Source organism: Molossus molossus, unplaced genomic scaffold, assembly GCF_014108415.1.
Source record: "Molossus molossus isolate mMolMol1 unplaced genomic scaffold, mMolMol1.p scaffold_m16_p_11, whole genome shotgun sequence".
In the NCBI taxonomy this organism is placed as follows: domain Eukaryota; kingdom Metazoa; phylum Chordata; class Mammalia; order Chiroptera; family Molossidae; genus Molossus; species Molossus molossus.
Window position 1 is genome coordinate 5316516 of NW_023425346.1, and position 18674 is coordinate 5335189.

General features: G+C 43.2%; 1 protein-coding gene across 2 annotated transcripts in view; it reads left to right on the top strand.

The window, feature by feature from the left end:
* CNTNAP5 (contactin associated protein family member 5) overlaps window positions 1–18674 on the top strand; it is an 883849-nt gene that overhangs the window by 820614 nt on the left and 44561 nt on the right. For both annotated transcript variants that reach the window (XM_036254192.1, XM_036254193.1), the window contains exon 21: window positions 3944–4031. In XM_036254192.1, coding sequence (XP_036110085.1) covers window positions 3944–4031 — 88 coding nt within the window. The remainder of the gene's footprint in view (window positions 1–3943; window positions 4032–18674) is intronic.

The following is an 18674-nucleotide window of genomic DNA, read 5'->3' on the forward strand; positions in this document are numbered from 1 at the left end:
TTTCAAGGTCATGGGCATGTGCACACGAGCCATGAGAGAAGTCTAGATTGACTGTTCGCTTGCAAATTCGGGATTAATTGTCAAATATATAATACGAATAACAGTCCCTGATTGATTATCATTTAATGTGCTTACCTGTGGTATTTACTCCTTACATAAGAGGAAAATATTAGAGAAAACTTGGTGTGGGCCAGGTTGAAGGAGGAAAGGGATGGGCAGGACGAGGCCTTGTTGGGACGTTTTGACTGAGGACCTGAGAGGGCATCTGGGGTGCATTCTGGTGCACACCCCTCCTTTCTCCTCCTTCTTTGTGTCTCCTAAATTCTTTTACACAAATGAAAGACACAGACAAGGTGATGAGAGAATCATAAAAGGTGGTGTTTTTCTTCTCCCTCTAAAGAATTCCCACCAATAACACAGGGGTGGAGGGCATGCTGTGTCCAAAGCTCTGGAGGGAGCGGAAGGAACTGGAGGCAGAGACATTTTTCTTTGTTAAGTTTAAATCAGTTTATTAATCCACAACATAACCCTCGTGCCCCCAACACTCCCCTGCCTCCCTGTCAGTCTCTTTTCCTCCCTCCCCACGTGGAAGTCGCTGCCGAGTGGAAACAGGAAGGGGACCTCGCGGCTGGGGCTGCAGACAGAAGCAAGCTCTCCTGGCCACGCGTTGAGAATTGTAATGGGACTGGTATTTTTTAAGACACAGGTGCTCATAGAAATGTCTTGGTGGGGACGGCAAACTTTAAAGCCTCTATTTCAGATGCGTTTATGACATTAAACAGATGAAGCCCATTTGCAAAATGCCAGCACAAACACGAGCTACAAGGAAGGAGGTGGCAGACACTTTGAAACCCAGTAGTGAATGACGCCCCGAAAGGTGAAGCTCCCGAAGGCAAGGGAGGCATGCCCAGAGTGGGCCAGGCCGGGGCGGGCCCCAGGCTCGTCACTCCTCTGTGTGTCTGGGACCAGCTGCTCTCCTTTCTAAGCTTCAGTTTACTTATCCACAAGGTAGGGCACCAATGGACTAAGCTCGGTCAGCGCTCACAGATCGTGCGCAAGGAGAGCTAAGGAGCCACGTCGGAGCCTGGCATCGGGGCTTTTCCTCCCTCGCTCCCTTCAGCTGGATCCCAGATGCTGAGCTTGGCCAAGCTTCTTGGCCAGGTGACAAACTTAATCCATCCCAAAGCCTGAGGGACAGTGTTGCTTTTCATCCCCTCAACGATTGTAATGAAGAACAAACAAATACTAAACTATAAAGTAAAAATAAACACATCTAACACAGTGATGTACTTGCTCACTGAATACTTCAGTGTCAGCCTAGCTCATGTCACATGTACAAGTCCTAAAAGTAAACATTTGCTCTGGTCAGTGTGGCCCAGTTGGTTGGAGTATTGCCTGGTACCCCAAAGGTGGGGGGCTCAATTCCTGGTCAGGGCACATACCCAGGTTTCAGGTGTTGACCCTGGTTGGGGCATGTGCAGGGGGCAAACAAGCATCATCCATGTTTCTCTCTCACGTCGATGTTTCTCTCTCTCCCCTCCTTCCTCTTTCTAAAAATAATTAATGCCAAAAATAATATTTGTGGTATCCCCCCTTTTTTACTACTTTTTCCCTGTACATTTGCTGAATTTCACATTGGTAACTCAGCACCTGACCCAGCATTAGTGACCGGGCCCCTCCTTCCACGTTATGGCTGGACCACCTCCCAGCCACTCATCACCCACCAATAGCCTCAAGTCTCCTTCGAGTCATCCTATCTTCCTCTCTAAACCTCTACAAATACTCATTTTTCAAAAAAAAAAATAAATAAATAACCTTTAATTGCTATTTACTCCCTGTCTGCTTCATTAGTCACCTGGTAAGTTCCCACAGAGCAGAACAGCAGGATAGGAGTGACTCACATGCTTGAACAATTAGCTCCTCTGTGTGTGACGTCGGAGCACAGGCCTGTCACCGTCCAGGGAATCGTTCCCATAGGAAGCTGACCCAGTGGAGGCTGGGAAGGAGGGGAGGGCAGACGCCAGAGGAATCTCAGCTAAAGCGTTACCTCTCAGAGCTCTCCTGCTATCCTCCACTGAGCAGGACACGCCCACTCACGTCAGCCTCTTCCCTGTACAACAAATTGTTGGGGCGAAAGACACCTGCCCCTGCTGGAAGGGGCAGTTCGTTCCAGAGAGTAGCCAGGCAGGTAAAACTCTGAGGGAGCGCAGGAAGAATCTGAATACTGAGCACTGAACAGACTGGGGATGGGGACCTCCTGGGCAGCAGAGCATCCCGGGGGGTGATGACCTCTGTCTTTATAGCCCACAGACAGAAAGGGAATCAATGCACGATCCTTATTTAACCACTCAACAAACCTGTGTTAGGAATTAGTTTGCCAGTTTTTGTAATAGGCCATTTAGGAAACAGATGGTGATAAGATATCCATATTCTCAAAGAGCCAATAGTTTACTGGAGAGAGAGAAAGGGAAAGAGAGAGAGAGAGAGAGAGAGAGAGAGAGAGAGAGGCACCATGGGACAGGGACCAGTCACGCTAAGCAAGGTGTCCAGGAACGCTTCCTGGAGAGGGTGGCTCGAGGGCCACTTAGAATAGGCCCTAGAGGTAGTCAAACATCTGTTAATTAATTTTGTAGAAATTTAGTAATAAAAACACACAGCAATTGACCACAAGTCGCTCCAATGCCCAGAGAGGTGTGGAGAGGAAGCAGGGAGCACAGTGCAGGCGGACAGCGTGCAGAGGGACACTGCTCTGCGACACGTGGCCGTGGCCAAGTTGTGGGTTTCTGGATGATATGTGCTCCCTGGTCTGAGATACAGGGACACCAGTGTCTGTTAAATGATGTTCTAGAGAAGAACACGTTTCGAAAGATGCTTTTGTGCCGTGTTTCATATAACAAGTGTTCAATAAATAATAAATATTACTACAGTTTAATTTTATAAATTATAATTGTATAATTACTACAGTCTAATTTTATGCTTTATTAGTGATGATAAAGCATATCATCACCTACCACACATCACAGCCAGAGACTTGTCTCACGGCAGAAAGTACTGCAGGAAAAACAGGTGCGGGAGGAAGGGAGGTCCTGGCAGTGGGCCCCGGGCAAATGGTCATCAGTCCTATAGCCGCTCCGCACAGGAGGCGGCGTCAGGCACCCGGCTAGAGGTGTCCTAGGTTCCTCTTCTTACAGGTGAGTTTAGGGATAACATGTAAATATTCAGAGTCTGAAAGAAACGGGTAGGACATGACTGGACTGAAGAACGGGAGTTGGCTAGGGAACCCCTGCCTCGGAAACAGGAGGGGGATAGTAAGAAGACGGGTCTGCAATTAGCAGGGAGTGAGCCACAGAAGGTTCTGGAAAAAGTATTCTAGCGGTAAAGTCCCCGGAATCCCAGTCGTGGCCTTTGCTTACACCTGCGAGATGAGGTTCATGTCAGTGGCAACTACCCCGCTAGCCTCTCCTCCCCAGGGTCAGCGGGTGTCAAACTGAGGTATTTGCTCAAGAAAACCCCCGGTGTCCATACCTGAGTGAGCCAGCGGAGGTCAGAGTTAATGGAGCAAAGGCAAGGCGCTGGCTGGAAGCACACCTGGGGAAGGGGGAGGGGCGAGCGCCTGCTTTCCTTCCAGGTTAACCCTGGCAGCATGCTCCTGGTTCCCCAGAGGGCTCTGCTTGTGGTCTGTTGGCAGCAGAGAGCTGGGAGCGGAACTCTCAGTGGGAGACAAGTAGCTGTAAAAGCTGTACAGCATCTCCCAGGGAGAGGACCTGCCTGAAAGCCAAGAGGAAGGAAAGGAGGGTTTGCGTGCACTGTGGGAGCAGGAGGGCGGCCTTTCTCCCCTCTCTGGGGACAGCCCCAGAGGGGGTCGGCCCCAGGTGTCCTGGAGCTATTTGCAGAGTGTGCCCTGCAGGCTGTGCTGATGCACCTGCTCTCTGTTTCCCTGCAGATGGACGAGCAGCTCCGGCTCAGTTACAACTTCTCCCCGGAAGCGGAGTTCAGGGCTGTGAGGTCCCTCACCTTGGGCAAAGTCACAGGTTTGTACGCTAGTCCACACCTTTCCAGTGGGCTTTGTGACAGTAAATGAACACATGAATGGTTTTCATGGGGATCTGAAGTGATTCTAGGCTGGAACTTCTTGCTCCCATCATACCTAAGATCTAGAACCAGTGCTTCTGGTACAGGAGAAGCTAAGATATGTGTGGGGTGGGGTGGGGTGGGGTGGGGAGTTGGCGTTGACCTCTGCATTACATAGTAAGGCAAATTATCAGAAAACAAACCCAAAAAAATCTAAGTAATTTTTAAATCAATTTCTAATTAATGTATTATTAATTTAAAAGGCTTAATTCATTGTTTACTTAAATGTACTTAATTTTTACCTAAAAACATTAAGGATTTGAGAACCCCAATTATTGGATTGCTCAAATCTTTAAATCTCTGTACTAATTCTTCAACAATTGAAAAAGGATTGAAATCTCCCACTCTAATTGTGGATTTCCTGTATTCTACTGGAAGGTCTCTAGATTTTTATTTGACATTTGGTGAAGACATTTATTAAGTGCAGGGCAGACTGACAACTTTCCAATGAAGTTGACAGTTTTTAACACTGGTGTTATCTTCAAACTTTCATGTCTCTTTGTGCTCAAATCTGCTTTGTCTGTTATTGATACAGCAATTCAGTTTCACTTTAGTGTTACCTGCTCTAGTTTCTCAATATATTTTATTTTAATGATTTATTTTTCTACGTCTCGTGTATGATCTTATGAAAAGCATAGAGTTGAATATTGCAATTTATCCAATCTGAGCATCTGTTTTATAAATTGGCAAAAGTAAGTCCTGTTACATGTTGGGGTGACGTATTAAGGTGGAGTTTGTTTCTACCTCCTTATTTTCAATTTGTTCTACTTTCCCATGATTCTATTGTGTTGTTTCTTAGTCTTTCAGTTACAGCACATTGTGGGAAAGAATAACTGGAATTTTAAGAAGGAATAGATTTAAAACAGGAAAGTATTTGCTTACAAAATTGTGTAGCATTTCAGTGTGAACTCTTGTTAGTCTTTCAGACCGACTCCCCAACATTTTTAGTTGATTTATGGGGAGCCGTCGCCAACCAGGACATCACTGATGCTAGTCTGAAGTCCAGCAGTCACTGTGACCGCTGTACTGTGTGTCAAGTCTCAGGAGGAGAAGGTCTCTGCAAAATGGCGGGAGAGGACACTGCTTGTGACCATGACCTTGTTGGCCAGTAAAAATAGCTAAAAAAGCAGGACAATGACTCTGGTTTCACTGTAACATTATACATTAGATACTCTATTTCTCGAACATCATGTATACCCAGAAGCCTAGCTGCAGCCAGATTTAAAACGTTTTGCTTTTATCCCCAAAAGGACAGTCAAATGAGACAATCAAATAACCTGCTTCAAGGTTAAATTTTATGTTTATATCTTATTCCATTACCTTTCTATTAATAACTAGCATTTAATGTACACACTGCTATGTTTGTTTTACCAATGCAGCCAATAATCTACTTGGTCCTGATTCCTTCCTCTATTTCTGAACTTTCCACTTACCACTTTTTCTTTTTGTTTTTTTTCAATTACAGATAAAAATAGGGGAGGAGGGTGTCAAAGAGGGAAAAAGGAGAGACATCTGTAATATATATATGTGTGTATATATATATATATATATATATATATATATATATCCCTGGCTGGTTTACCTCAGCTGTTGGAGTGTTGGCCTGTGGGCCAAAGGGTTGTGGGTTATATTCTGGTCAAGGGCTCATACCTGGGTTAGAGCTTGGATCCCTGGCACCCATTGGGGTCCTGTGGGAGGCAACCGATCACTGTGTCTCTCTCACATCAATGTTTCTCTCTCTCTCTTTCACACTCTCTAAAATCAATGGAAAAAGATTCTCTAGTGAGAATTAACAACAACAAAATTTGTAAATTAAGTATTTTAGAAAAATAAATACTGGAAGGGCCTCCTCAAAAAAGAAAGAGGGAGGGGGAAGGGAGGGAGGAAAGAAGGAAGAGAAAGAAAGGGAGAGAGAGAGAGAGAGAGAGAGAGAGAGAGAGAGAGAGAGAGAAGAAAATAAAAGAAGGAAATATTGGCCAATAATTATTTTGTATAATGTCCTTGGTTTTGAAATCAAGGCAATGCTGGCTTTATAAAATACATTTTGAAGCCTTTTCTCCTGTTGAATTTTTTGGCATTGTTTGAAGGTAGGTGTTAATGCTGCTTTGACTGGTAAAATTCCCTTGTGAAGTTATGCAGAACTAACCCCTAACCCCCTCCCATACTGCAGCCATCAAAATGCGCTCTGTGTATAAGACTCGTTCTGTTTTGTTCATTTTTTTTTATTTTATTATACAGATACCACATAGAAATAAATCACATGGTACTTGTCTTTCTCTGTCTGACTTATCTCACTTAGCATGATGCTCACTAGGTCCTTCCCTGTTGTTGCAGATGGCAGGATTTCATTCTTTTTTATGTCTCGGTCATATTGCATTGTGTGTATACTATCTTTAATTTATTCATCTATCAGTGAACACTTAGGTTGCTTCTATTCTTGGCTATTGTAAATAATGCAGTAGTGTAAGGACGCATATATCTTTTCAAATTAGCGTTTTGTGTTTCTTCAAATAAATACCCAGAAGTGTAATTGTGGAGCCCTTCTTTAGGTATTGTTATAGCCTTTGTTTTAAAGTCTATTTTGTCTGATATAAGTACTGTTTCCTGAGCTTTCTTTTTTATTTTCATGAAACATCTTTTTCTTTCAGTCTGTGTGTCTTTCAATGTAAAGTGGATTTATTGGAGACAGCTTATGTATGAGTCTTCTTTTCTTATTAATCCTTTACACTGTGTTTTTTTTATTGAAGCATTTATTCCATTTACACTTAAAGTAGTTATTTATAGGTATGTAGTTATTGCCATTTTATTCATAGTTTTAAATCTTTTTTTCCCCTTCTTTTTTTCTTAAAGAAATTGCATTTTCATTTCTTCTAATACTGGTTTGGTGGTGATGAACTCATTTAAGTTTTATTTTCTTGGAAGCTCTTTATCTCTCTTTCAATTTTAAATTATAGTTTTTCTGTGTAGAGTAGCCTTGGTTATAGGTCCTTGCTTTTTGTCACTTTAAATATTGTGTACCTTCCTTCTGGTCTGCAAACATTCTGCTGAGAAATCAGCTGACAGCCTTATGGGAGCTCCCGTGTTGGTAACTATCTGCTCTTCTCTTGCTGCTTTTAAGATAATCTCTTTGTCATTCACCTTTGCTATTTTAATTGCGATGTGTTCTACTGTGTATGTTTTCAGGTTCATCTTTGTGACTGTGTGCTTCCTAAATTAGTATGTGCTTTCTTTGCAGATTACCTTTTTTCCATCTTTATTTCTTTAAATAGGTTTTCAATCCCTTGTTCTCTCTCTTTTCTTTCTGGTACTCCTATGATGCACACTTTATTAAACTGGATTTCATCCCAAAGGTCCCTTAAAATATCCTCACCTTTTAAAAAGTAAACTGCCATTTGACCCAGTAATACCACTTCTAGGAATATACCCTAAGAAGCCTGAAACACCAATCAGAAAGAATATATGTACCCTCATGTTCGTAGCAGCACTATTTACAATAGCTGATATCTGGAAACAGCCCAAATGTCCATCAGTAGACAAATTGATAAAAAAGCTGTGGTATATATACACAATGGAGTACTATGCAGATGTAAGAAAGAAAGATCTCTTATCCTTTGAGATGACATGGAGGGACCTGGAGAGTATTATCCTAAGCGAAACAAGCCAAGCAGAGAAAGACAAATGTCACATGCTCTCACTTATTTGTGGAATATAATGAACATAACAGTCTAAGGAGTTAGGTAGTCCCAGAGATGTGGAAATGTGGTACAGACTGACAATCCCCAGAAGAGAGGGTGGGGGGGAGAGATAAACCACAGAACTTATATGCGTGTATGCATGAACATTGTACATGGACAACAAAGCTGGGGACAGGGTGGGGAGGGGGGAGGGGGTATCAGTGGGGGAAAAAGGAGAAACATCTGTAACAAAAATTAATTAATTAATTTAAAAAATAAATAAATGTATATAACACTTAGAACAAAAATAAATAAAAAAATAAAGTCTGTTTGTTTTGCATTCTGAAGGGGTTTCTGCTACATTATATTCCAAATCACTTATTCAATCCTCTGCTTCTTCTAGTCTGCTGTTGCTTTCTTCTAGTATATTTTTATTTCCATCATTGTATTCTTTATTTTAACTAGTTCTTTTAATGGTCTGTATGTCCTTTTTATGTTACTATATCTTTTTTGAAATTCTCCACTGAGTTCGCCTATTCTTCCCCTTAGTTTAGCATTCTCATCATCACTGTTTTGAACTCTACATCTGGTAGATTGCTTCCGACTGTTTCATTCAGGTTTTTTTTTCCCTCTGTTCCTTTATTTAGGACATGTTTCTTTGTCTCCTCATTTTGGCTGTCCCTCTGTTTTATTTCTGTGTACTAGGTAGGTCTGCTACATCTCCAGTCTTGACAGTGCTGGCTTATATAATTGGTGTACCTTTATAGTTGAGCCTCAGTTGCTGTTGGCATGTCAGTAATGTAGGATGGGCCCTCAGGCTGACTGGCTCTGAGGCTTGGCCATGACCACAGCATACCAGTTACCATTCAGGGGCTGACCCCACAGAGCAGGATTCGCCCCAGGTGGGCAGCTGCTCCTGAGATCATCCTTTGGGTTTGATCTCCTGTTGCTCTGTGGTGGTCTGAAGCCTGCCATCAGGTGCTGGTTCTGCATCTTCTTGGTAAGAACCTTGGTGCTGGACAGCTTCAACCACTGTCTGTGACTGGCCCAGTGCCATCTGGTAGGAACTACAAAGCAATCAGTGGTCAGTAGCTGCCTGTGCTGAGCCTGGAGGCTCATGGTAGAGGCTGTGCTTCCGCTGGTACCAGAACTGGGGCCACTCATCCAAAGGCACAGAGCACCCTGAGGCCAGCTGCTCCTTGTTGGTTGTTGGTAAGGTGCAGCTGCTGAAAGAACCTCTCTAGGGTACATGAACTGGTTGGGGTGGGGTCTCATCAAGGTGGGACAAGTGTGTTCAGCAGGTTAAAATAGATTCAGATCTGGCACCCTCCTGCAGGCTGTGTGGGAGGAGGGCTGACACAGCAACAGCAGCCGTGTCCCGTCAGCCCTCACCCTGAAGCCACACAACTCAGTTTCTCTCCATATGTCTCTGGTGCCTTTGTACTTGCCGTCCCTTTGCTGGACTTAGGATGAGTGCCTGTGCGTAAGAGGACTCTGGGTTTCCAGCAGCCTTCCCTGTCACCCAGGGGTCAGAGTCAACACTGGTTTCACAGCCATATGTTTCGGGGCTCCTCGTCCTGACACTGAGGCTCCAGTTTGGGTGCCCAGTGTGGGGAAGAAAGCCTTGACTACTCGCGGGTTCACCTGCAGATGAGATATCTCTCCATATTCCCAACCAGCCCATGTGTGTGGGGCCAGCCTGTTCCAGGTCTTTGCCCTCTGTGAGTCTTGACTTGGCTTCTCCTTTATATCCTCAGGTGTAGGACTTCTGTTCAGCGAGTTTTCAGGTGATTCTCGCAGTCGATTGTTCTGCAGTTTGGTTGATTTTGATGTGTCACGGGTGGGGGGGGGGCACATGTACCTCCTCTGTCATCTTGACTGGAACTCTCTATTCACCAGGTTTAATTTTCTTCTTTCTGTGGTAAATCCTTTTTGAAGTTATTCTTTGTCAGGCATCCTTTATTTAAAAGGTGTTTTTAGGCCCTAGCAGTTTGGCTCAGCGGCTAGAGCATCGGCCTGCAGACCAGAGAGTCCTGGGTTCGGTTCCCGCTAAGGGCATGTACCTCAGTTGCAGTTTGTCCCCATCCCTGGTTGGGGTCATGTGGGTGACAACCAGTTGATGTGTCTCTCTCACATTGATGTTTCTCTCTCTCTTTCTCCCTCCCGCTCTATCTGAAGATAAATTTTTTTTATCCTCATGTAAGGATAAAAAAAAAAAGTTGTCTTTAGTTTACATTTATTCTTGGAGGATAATTTTGCTAGACATATGATTAAAAATGGAAGGCTATTTTCCCTGAGATGTTGAAAGGACTATTCAGGTGTGTGATGGGATGAGCTCAAACTGGCCCTGTGCGAGGTAAGAACCTGTGACACAGTACACACATCTCTGCCCAATTTTGCATTCAGTGATGTTACAAAGGTAGTTTGAAAGTGTTGCCCAGCCGATGTGGCTCAGTAGATTGAGCATCATCCCAAAGACCGAGAGATCCAGGTTGGATTCCCAGCCAGGACACATGCCCAGGTTTTAGGCCTGATCCCCAGTGAGGGGCATGCAGGAGCCAGCCGATCGATGTTTCTCTTACAACGATGATTTTTTTAAAAAAAATTTTTTTCTTTAATTATTTTTAGAGAGAGAGTAAGGAAGAGGGAGGGAGAGAAACATTGATGAGAGAGAACATCGATTGACTGCCTCCTGCATGCCTCTTGGTATATGGGTCCACACTCAACTACTGAGCTACACCGGCCAGACATCTCACATTGATGTTTCTATCTCTCTCTCAAAAAAAAAAAAAAAAAATTCAATGAAACATATTTTTAAAAAAGGAAGGAAGCATCCATGCCAGGAATGGTCACTAACACGCGTCGGAGACTCACGCTGGTGCGACGGAGCCAGTCTTGAAGCCTGTCCAGCACACACTGTTGTCTCCTCTCCTTTTCCTGCTGTGGCTGCGGACGCCCCGCTGTGGGCGCCCCGCTGTGGGCCTTTCCAGCCTTGAAAGTCTGTGACCACCCGAGCCCCAGCCCATGCCAGTATCCGCCAGGGACTGACCACAGGCTGCTTTGAAGGTCGTCTCTTCAATATGGTGTTTGCAGTTGTATTGCCTTGTGTCTGGTTGTAGGTTTGTTTTCACATGTCTGATTGGATATTTTTATGTTTTCTATATTATTCATTACTTCCTGTATCTAGGTATCTAGTTCATATGTATTTTTATGTCTTTCTATTCATTTGTTCTCCAAAATTCTCAGCATATCAAGTAATAATTCTTTTTCCTATTCCTTCATTTAATTATGTTAGATGTACACTCAATAAATCTTAGACTTTCTAACTTTACTTTCAGGTCTCTTACCATAGTTTTATAGTAGGCTATACTCTTTGTCTTACTATCTTATATTCTGGGCAATTTATTTGCTTTTATCTCTAAATTTACTAATTCTCTCTTTATTTATGTCTAATAACCCATTAACCTATTTAATGAGTAATTTATTTTTATTGATTTTTTAAAAAAATTTGTAACATATTTTGATTCTATTTCAAACATGCTTGTTAAGAATGTCTGTTTTTTCTCACATTTTTTTGTTGTCTTTTTATCTTTAAGTTATATTTATTAAACATGTTGTCTCTGGTAATCTCGATATCAGAAGTCTTCAAGAATCTGTTATTTTCTGTTTTCTAAATGTTTCTCATGTCTCCTCTTACACTGTGTGTGTGGGGGTATGTGTGTGTGTCTGCAAATGCCTGTACTTTCATATTTGTTTGGAATTAATTTGAAAAACTTGGTCATCAGAAATTGGGAAACTCTCTTTCAGATTTGTGTTTACTTCTTCCAGGTGCCAAGAGGTAGTACCAACGTAGGATTAGGTCACTTTCTCACTTTGGATTTTCTCTGGACAGAGAGGGGGTAGAAATTTAAGCTCCATGTCTTCATGACAACAGGACCCTGGTTCAAGTCTCAGCATAAATGGTGTGACTATTAATACTATTACATGTCATTTTATTTTTGTTACATTTTTATTTTTATTTTTCAATTCAGAGCCACATCAAAGGTGGTCAGTATTTATGTTTATTTCTTTATATTATTATTATTATTATTATTATTATTATTATCATTATTATTTGGCCTACTTTTGACTAAAACTTAATGTGGGAGTCTTAGATTCAACATCATCAATTAGCAAGGGTTCAAGGCTTGGATCCCTCTTCTTCCTCAAGGTGGTTCAGGGATTTTCCGTTGATAAAATTGTCGTGTTGATGTATGGGTCAGTGCCATACGTCATTGTCTCCCCCAAACTGCCCTCAAACTGAGGAGTCCTCTTTGTTTCCTGAAGCTTAGCAAGACCTTACAATGTCTGTTGGTTTTTTTTTAACTCATCTTTATTGTTGAATCTATTACAGATGTTTTTCCCCTTTTCCCCCATTGACCCCCCCAATCCCGCCCCCTGTCTGCCTTCCCCACACTATTGTCAGTGTCCATTGGTTGTACATATGTGCAAAGAAGTTCTTTACTTTATCTCATCCCACCCTCCCTCCCCCTTACCCTTTGAGGTTTATCAGTCTAACAACCAATTTGTACTTCTTAAAGCCTTCATCTTTTTCACCATCCCCCCAGTTCCCACCCACCTGGCAAGCAACAAAAAGTTCTCTGTATCTATGAGTCTGTTTCTGTTCTGCTTGCTCATTTTGTTTGTGGATTCAATTGTTGATAGATATGTATTAACTACCATTTTATTGTTCATATTTTTGTTCTTCTTCGCTTTCAAGAAGACCCTTCAAAATTTCATGTAATACTGGTTTGGTGGTTATGAATTCCTTTAGCTTTTTCTTGTCTGGGAAACTCTTGATATGTCCATAGATTCTAAATGATAGCTTTGCAGGATAGAGTAATCTTGGTTGTAGGTCGTTGCTTTTCATCACCTTGAATATCTCTTGCCACTCCTTTCTGGTCTGCAAAGTTTCTTCTGAGAAATCAGCTGAGAGTCTTATGGGAGCTCCTTTGTAGTTTTAATGAAGCAGAATTACTTTTTGGGTATATAGACTTTTGTTTGTCCTTTGCTTCTTAAGTAGTATATCTTGAGTCATTTAACTCTCATTTCAGTCAGATCAGAAGAGCCCGGGAGGAGGGGCAGTTCGGGCTGTAGGACCTCAGCGCGCAGGCTTCTCTCACGGCACCTGCTCTGTGTGACAAAAGCTCTGGAAGCTTCTCGGGTTTAAAAAACGCCCCCGTTAATCTTGCCACTACCTGTGATTCTCCTGTGGCATTTCTGCATTTTGACACATAACACATGAGATGGAAAGGATGATACTTTAAAATCAGCTACTAAAATATGAGGGCCATCTTGTCACTTTTGTCTGTAACTGTTTGTGAGAAAAGATAGGGAGGACTTGATTGTGGTCGGGGAAAAGTACCCTGCCCATGGCCTTCTTGTGCGGAGAGCAGGGGCTCTGCTGGCTGGCCTTTCTTCCATCTACACTCTTGTGGACCCGACAGGGGCGGGAGGACTCGCCATTATCCTCCACACTCTGGTCTATGACAGGTGTCCAGCTGGAGGTGAGGGAAGGGGATGTGACCATCAGCATCATTGGTATGGAGGAGCCCTTGTCCTGGGGACCTCTTGGAAATAAGCCTCATGCATCAGAAAGGATGTGGATAGAGATGGAGGATACGGGAAAAATGGACGCAGAGATGGATATGTGGTATTAATGACAGAAGCAGTGATTCTCCACAATTTTACAAAAATCTCCTCTGTGGGTCATGTTCACACTAAAGCATGGATTTGTGAGTGTTTTTTACAGAAGATACAAAGAGCAAACATGTGTTCAACCTATTTTTAGTTTTCTTCAGTACCACTGATAACATTCTACTGTAAAGCAACAGCAAGATATTTGTTTTCTCTCTGGGAAAGGAAGGTCCGATCCAGCATGTTAGAGGACAGCAATTTGGTGCCAGTAATGGTGCCACGTGTATGGGCTACACACACCAGGGTACGTAAAACAGTCTCTTGAGAACTGCTACAATGTAGGGACGAGTCCATGGAAGTAGCAGCCACACTTGCTAATACTGCGCTGTGGGTGTCCACCTGTGGTAAGTCTTGGGATGTCGCTGCGTTTATTCCTTTGTTTTCAGATGTCCCTCGACTTCAAGGATGATTTCTTGTTTTGGTCTATTTCATCAGTGGATTTAAGAGAAATTAACGTTAACAACAAAAAAGAGAGAGTGCATATTTAGAGAAATGGTCCTTTCAGACAAGATCACCCACTTCTGGAAAATTACTTAATTTTTTAGAAGTTGTAGAAGTGCATTGCCTACATTCAAACAGCGGTACTTATCTGTGTGTTTCTGTCTGTATCGAACTTGGCCCTGTAACAAGATCAGAGACTTTCAGATAGATTTAGAAAGTGGAAACAATTGAAACTTGTAAAAAAAAAAAAACGTACCTTTTTTGTTTGTCCTTTAATTTTTATGGTCTTGTTTTTTTCCTAATTTACCATGCCAGCATATATCCTTCAATTTGATTGTAAAATAAAAACCAAACAAACAATTTTGAGTGTGACTTAGAGTGAAAGAATGCATTATTATTTTCTTCTTGAGAGAAGACTTCTGACTGTACTGCTGATGTAGAAAGTTGTTACTTTTAAAAACACTGAAACATGTTGAAGGCTGGGCAGAAGGGGCCGAGGTGCTGCCTTTACACTTGAGCTAACAGGGTCTGGATAGAGGGTCACAGGAGAGCCCGCCCAGGGCGCGCACAGGACGGCTGTCCCTGCAGCTAGCATTGACTAATCCCCTCCTGCCCGCCAGTCTGATAGGCCAGAGCTCAGCCGGACAGATGCGTCCTTCTTCTCAGATGATGTTTCTGCTCTCCTGCAGCTTCCAAGTTTACGTGGCCCTAAGAAGCCACATGGAGATTGGGAACCATTCCTGCTCAGCCAGCATAACACTGAGCTAATCTGGAAATTGCAGGGCTCGCTGCGAGAACTTTCCCCTGGCCTGTTAAAATGAAGTGAGCTCTGATTACCTCCATAAAACAAAGATCTTTAATTCTCTCAAATCCCTCAGTTTGGAGCTCGAAGACTACTGTGTATTCTGCAACATCAGAGTGTTTTTGAATAGAGTCCCTGATTGCTTTCAGGTTGAACCATTTCCCGAACATCGTGTGGAAGACAAGCCGGGCTTCCATTTTTACGAAGCGCCACACAGCGTGTGCATGTAAAGGAGAGGTACACACTTCAAAGCACTCTTTCAAAAGACGGCCACTCTAATTCTTTTTTATTTGTATTTTTTTGTACACAGTTGGGCACTTATGATTCAAATCTGGTGCAGTTGATATTAAACTGGAAGCAAATATATATATATATATACATATATATATATACACACACACACACACACACACATACATACACACACACACACAGATTCAGCGTTTTAGAGACAAATTAACTCGTATTTGGCTCTGTCTGCTCCAATTCCTGTCCTGTGGCCATGGGGGCATTTTCTAGTCTATAGTATTTTGTTGGTAAAATGAGGACGATGACAGTTCAGTTAATTTGTAGAGCTGTGTAAGGGGTCCATGAGATATTATATGTGAAGTGTTTGGTATTTAACACCCACCCAATCAGTATTAGTGTAAACCTAGTCCATGTTTGCTTTCTGGAAGCTGTGGGAATAAGCCGGGAACTGCTGTTCTCCTGACCCTGGAACGGTGACCGTGGGGCGTGCTCGGAGGCCTGCGGATGTGCCCTCCATGGCAGGTTCTGAGCGCGGGCGTGTTGAGACTGTAGTGTGAGTCGCTCTCAATTAGGGTCTTTCCGGGATGTGTCAGGCTCATAGCAGCTTAAACAGTGAGGATGACAATAGAGAATATCATGGTTTCTGAAAATGGGAGGTTCAAAGTGGGGGTTTGCTTTCGGCACAGCGGGGATCAGACGTTCAAATAGGGCTGTGATTCGGTCTTTGTGACTGTGTCTTCTCTCCCTCCACTTCTGACTCTTCTTACCTCTCTGTGGGATGCATTCTCAGGCAGAATGTGGATGGTAACAGAGCAGAATCAGCAATTTCATGCTTAAATACTTGCATTTCAGCAATCCCGGTGGGAGGAAAGACGATCATTTCGAAATTTTTAGAAAAAAGTACTAGAATGAGTCTCTAAGTACAATTTTTTTTCAAGTGATAATGCCAGATGATAACACTGTCCAAGAACTTAGAGGGCACTGACCGGTGTGGATGGACCGCGCACCAGCTGCAGCCCTGGAGGGCCGAAGGCAGCCGCTCTGTTTGAACTATGTGGTTTTGAGAACAAGAAGAGGTTATTTCCAAGAGAAAGCTGGGGTGTTCGTACCAGAGCGAGATGGGCCATGAGGAAGAAAACAACAAATATCCCAAATGCAGATGCTTTTTCTCACTCACACGCCGTTGCCCCACTTCAGCAGGAGAGGAGAGAACACAGTCACGGGGCGGACTAGAAACTGCACACACTCGGGGCTGCATGGTGCATGTGCACTTCAACAGTCCATGTGTGCCTCAACTGAAAATAACACACATTTCTTTGGGAAATGTGTGTTACCTTCCTGGGGACAGGTGTGTGGCTTCCCAGGAGACTGCTCTGAAGAAGTATCTCACTGTGAATGCTTGGAGTTCTCGATGCCTCGCCTTGTTTTGGTAATTTCCAGTTCTTTACTAAATAGCATCTCCACACCACAGCCCATTTCTGACTCAAACTATAACAACGTGGGCCATTTTCTCATATCATGTCCAAGAGTTTCTTAGTGAAACAATCTCTCTGAGTGATACAATGTTTGGATTCATTCATGTAATCGGACCTTGTCTTGACGCGTAGGTCACCCTGAAATAGCAGTCTCAGTAATCACCACAGCTTTCTAACTGCACGTCTCATACTTTCTAGTTTGAAGCTAAGCAGTGTTGAATTGCACCTGGGTTCTATGGGATGTGCTACTATTTCCCCTGCATTTTTTTTCCCATGAAGAAATTCAATAGGAGTCATCTCAGGGACAAGAAATGGATTATTTTTATTTTCTAGTTCAAATGAATCTCTTCATGATAAGAGCCGAGATCTAGCCCATGTTCTGTGGTACTCGGTAAAAGTCAGGTCTGCTTCTGTGAAACCAAAGCACCCTTGACCAGCATGCCCCAGGGACTCATTCCAGATGACCACGCACCCTCTGCCTCCCCAGGGAATGAAGGCAGCTGTGCTGGGTTGTTTCCGACTACGGACGGTCCTCGGTTGTGAGCAGCTGTCGTTACTAATCTATTTCACTCGGGGGTGGCCTTCGAAGGAAGTGCCCAGCTTTGTGTATCTTTGCCTGGCTATGTTCCCCAAGGATGTTTTATGGGGTCTATCAGAGGCCATGACATGACTGCTATTGATGAAAAGTTCAAATTAGTCCTCATCACACAAAAATCCCAGAGTGTTAGGTGGACCATGCAGTGTGCTAGGCCGTGTAGATACCCCAAGTCAAACAGACGAGAGCTCAGACTCACCTGCTCTTAAGAGCCTACTTACTTAAAAATTTATTTCTTTCAAGTGAAAATGATCACTGGGCGGTCAGGAGTATTAAAGTGTTTTAAGGCTTTGGAGTATCTCTTTTAGGCTATGCGAAATACTAGGTTTTCCTCACTAATCAAATATAATAGTGCTAATAGCATATTAACATTACAGTACAATAAAGGGCAGCTATTTTTACTGTTATTATTTAATAATATATGGGTCTATTTCTAAATTATTTTTTAAAGTCATACTTCTTAACTTTTATTTTTTAAGTTTATTTTCTTTATTAAAATTATATATTTGTTTTAGGTGCACAGCCTAGTGGTTAGACAATGATATAATCTGTGCAGTAATCCCATCTGAGGTCTAGCGCCCACCTGGTACCATGCACAGTTATTATAAAGCATTGCCTGTGTCTTCTGGGATTCACTTCCCATTCCTGTGACATTTCAGAGCTGCCAATTGGCATGTCTTCCCCTTCGCCCCTTTCACTCCATACCCCAACTCTCCAGCCATCTGGTGACCCTCATTTCCTAAACTCTGATGTTAACTCATTTCCCCTCACACTGACTCAGGAAGGCAATTGCTATTATTATTCCTGTTCTACAGATGAGGAAGCTGAGTCACAGAATTAAATGACTTTCCCAACGTCACAAATCCAACAAGTGCTAGAGGCAGTGTTCGAATGGGGCCCTGTGAGCCCGGACCCCACCTGCCCAGGAGTACCTTCGCAGTCTGACCTTCACGGGTACCATGACCTGTTTCAGATAACGCGTCTCTCCTAGGGAGGGCTCCTGCATAAAGGCCTGCGTGCTCAGCTGCGGTGTATTAAAAGTAAAATGTAGGGCCAGACTTTAATTATGGATGGTGAATAGCATATTTATTATAATTCAGGCTTCGAAATTGACAACCCTGAAATCCTAACTCCAGCACTAAATGACCTGGACAAATTACTTAATTCACTGAGTTCACTTTTCTCAATTGGAATATAGGTCATATTATTGTAATACTTGTTATTGTTTAGATGATTATGTGACACTATAAGTAAAGTATCTGGTATAAGGACGACCATGCAATAAAGGCCCAATAACTGTTTGCAGTGATAGCAGTAATGACTGCATAAGGAGCCACCCAATCCAGTCCTCCTTCTGCGTGTTTGAACACGACGCTGCACTCCTAGTGCCTCCAGACCAGAGTGGGTGGCAAGAAAGAGAAGAGAGAGTTGCCCCTCGTTGCCCCTCTAAACTCTTTTTTAAAGTCATACTTCGGCGGGTCGGGGGACGGGCAGGTGGGCCAGGATGTGGCCTCGACTGCTGTTGGCTGGGAGTGTACAATGTGGTCAATTCTTCGTTTCTGACGGGATCA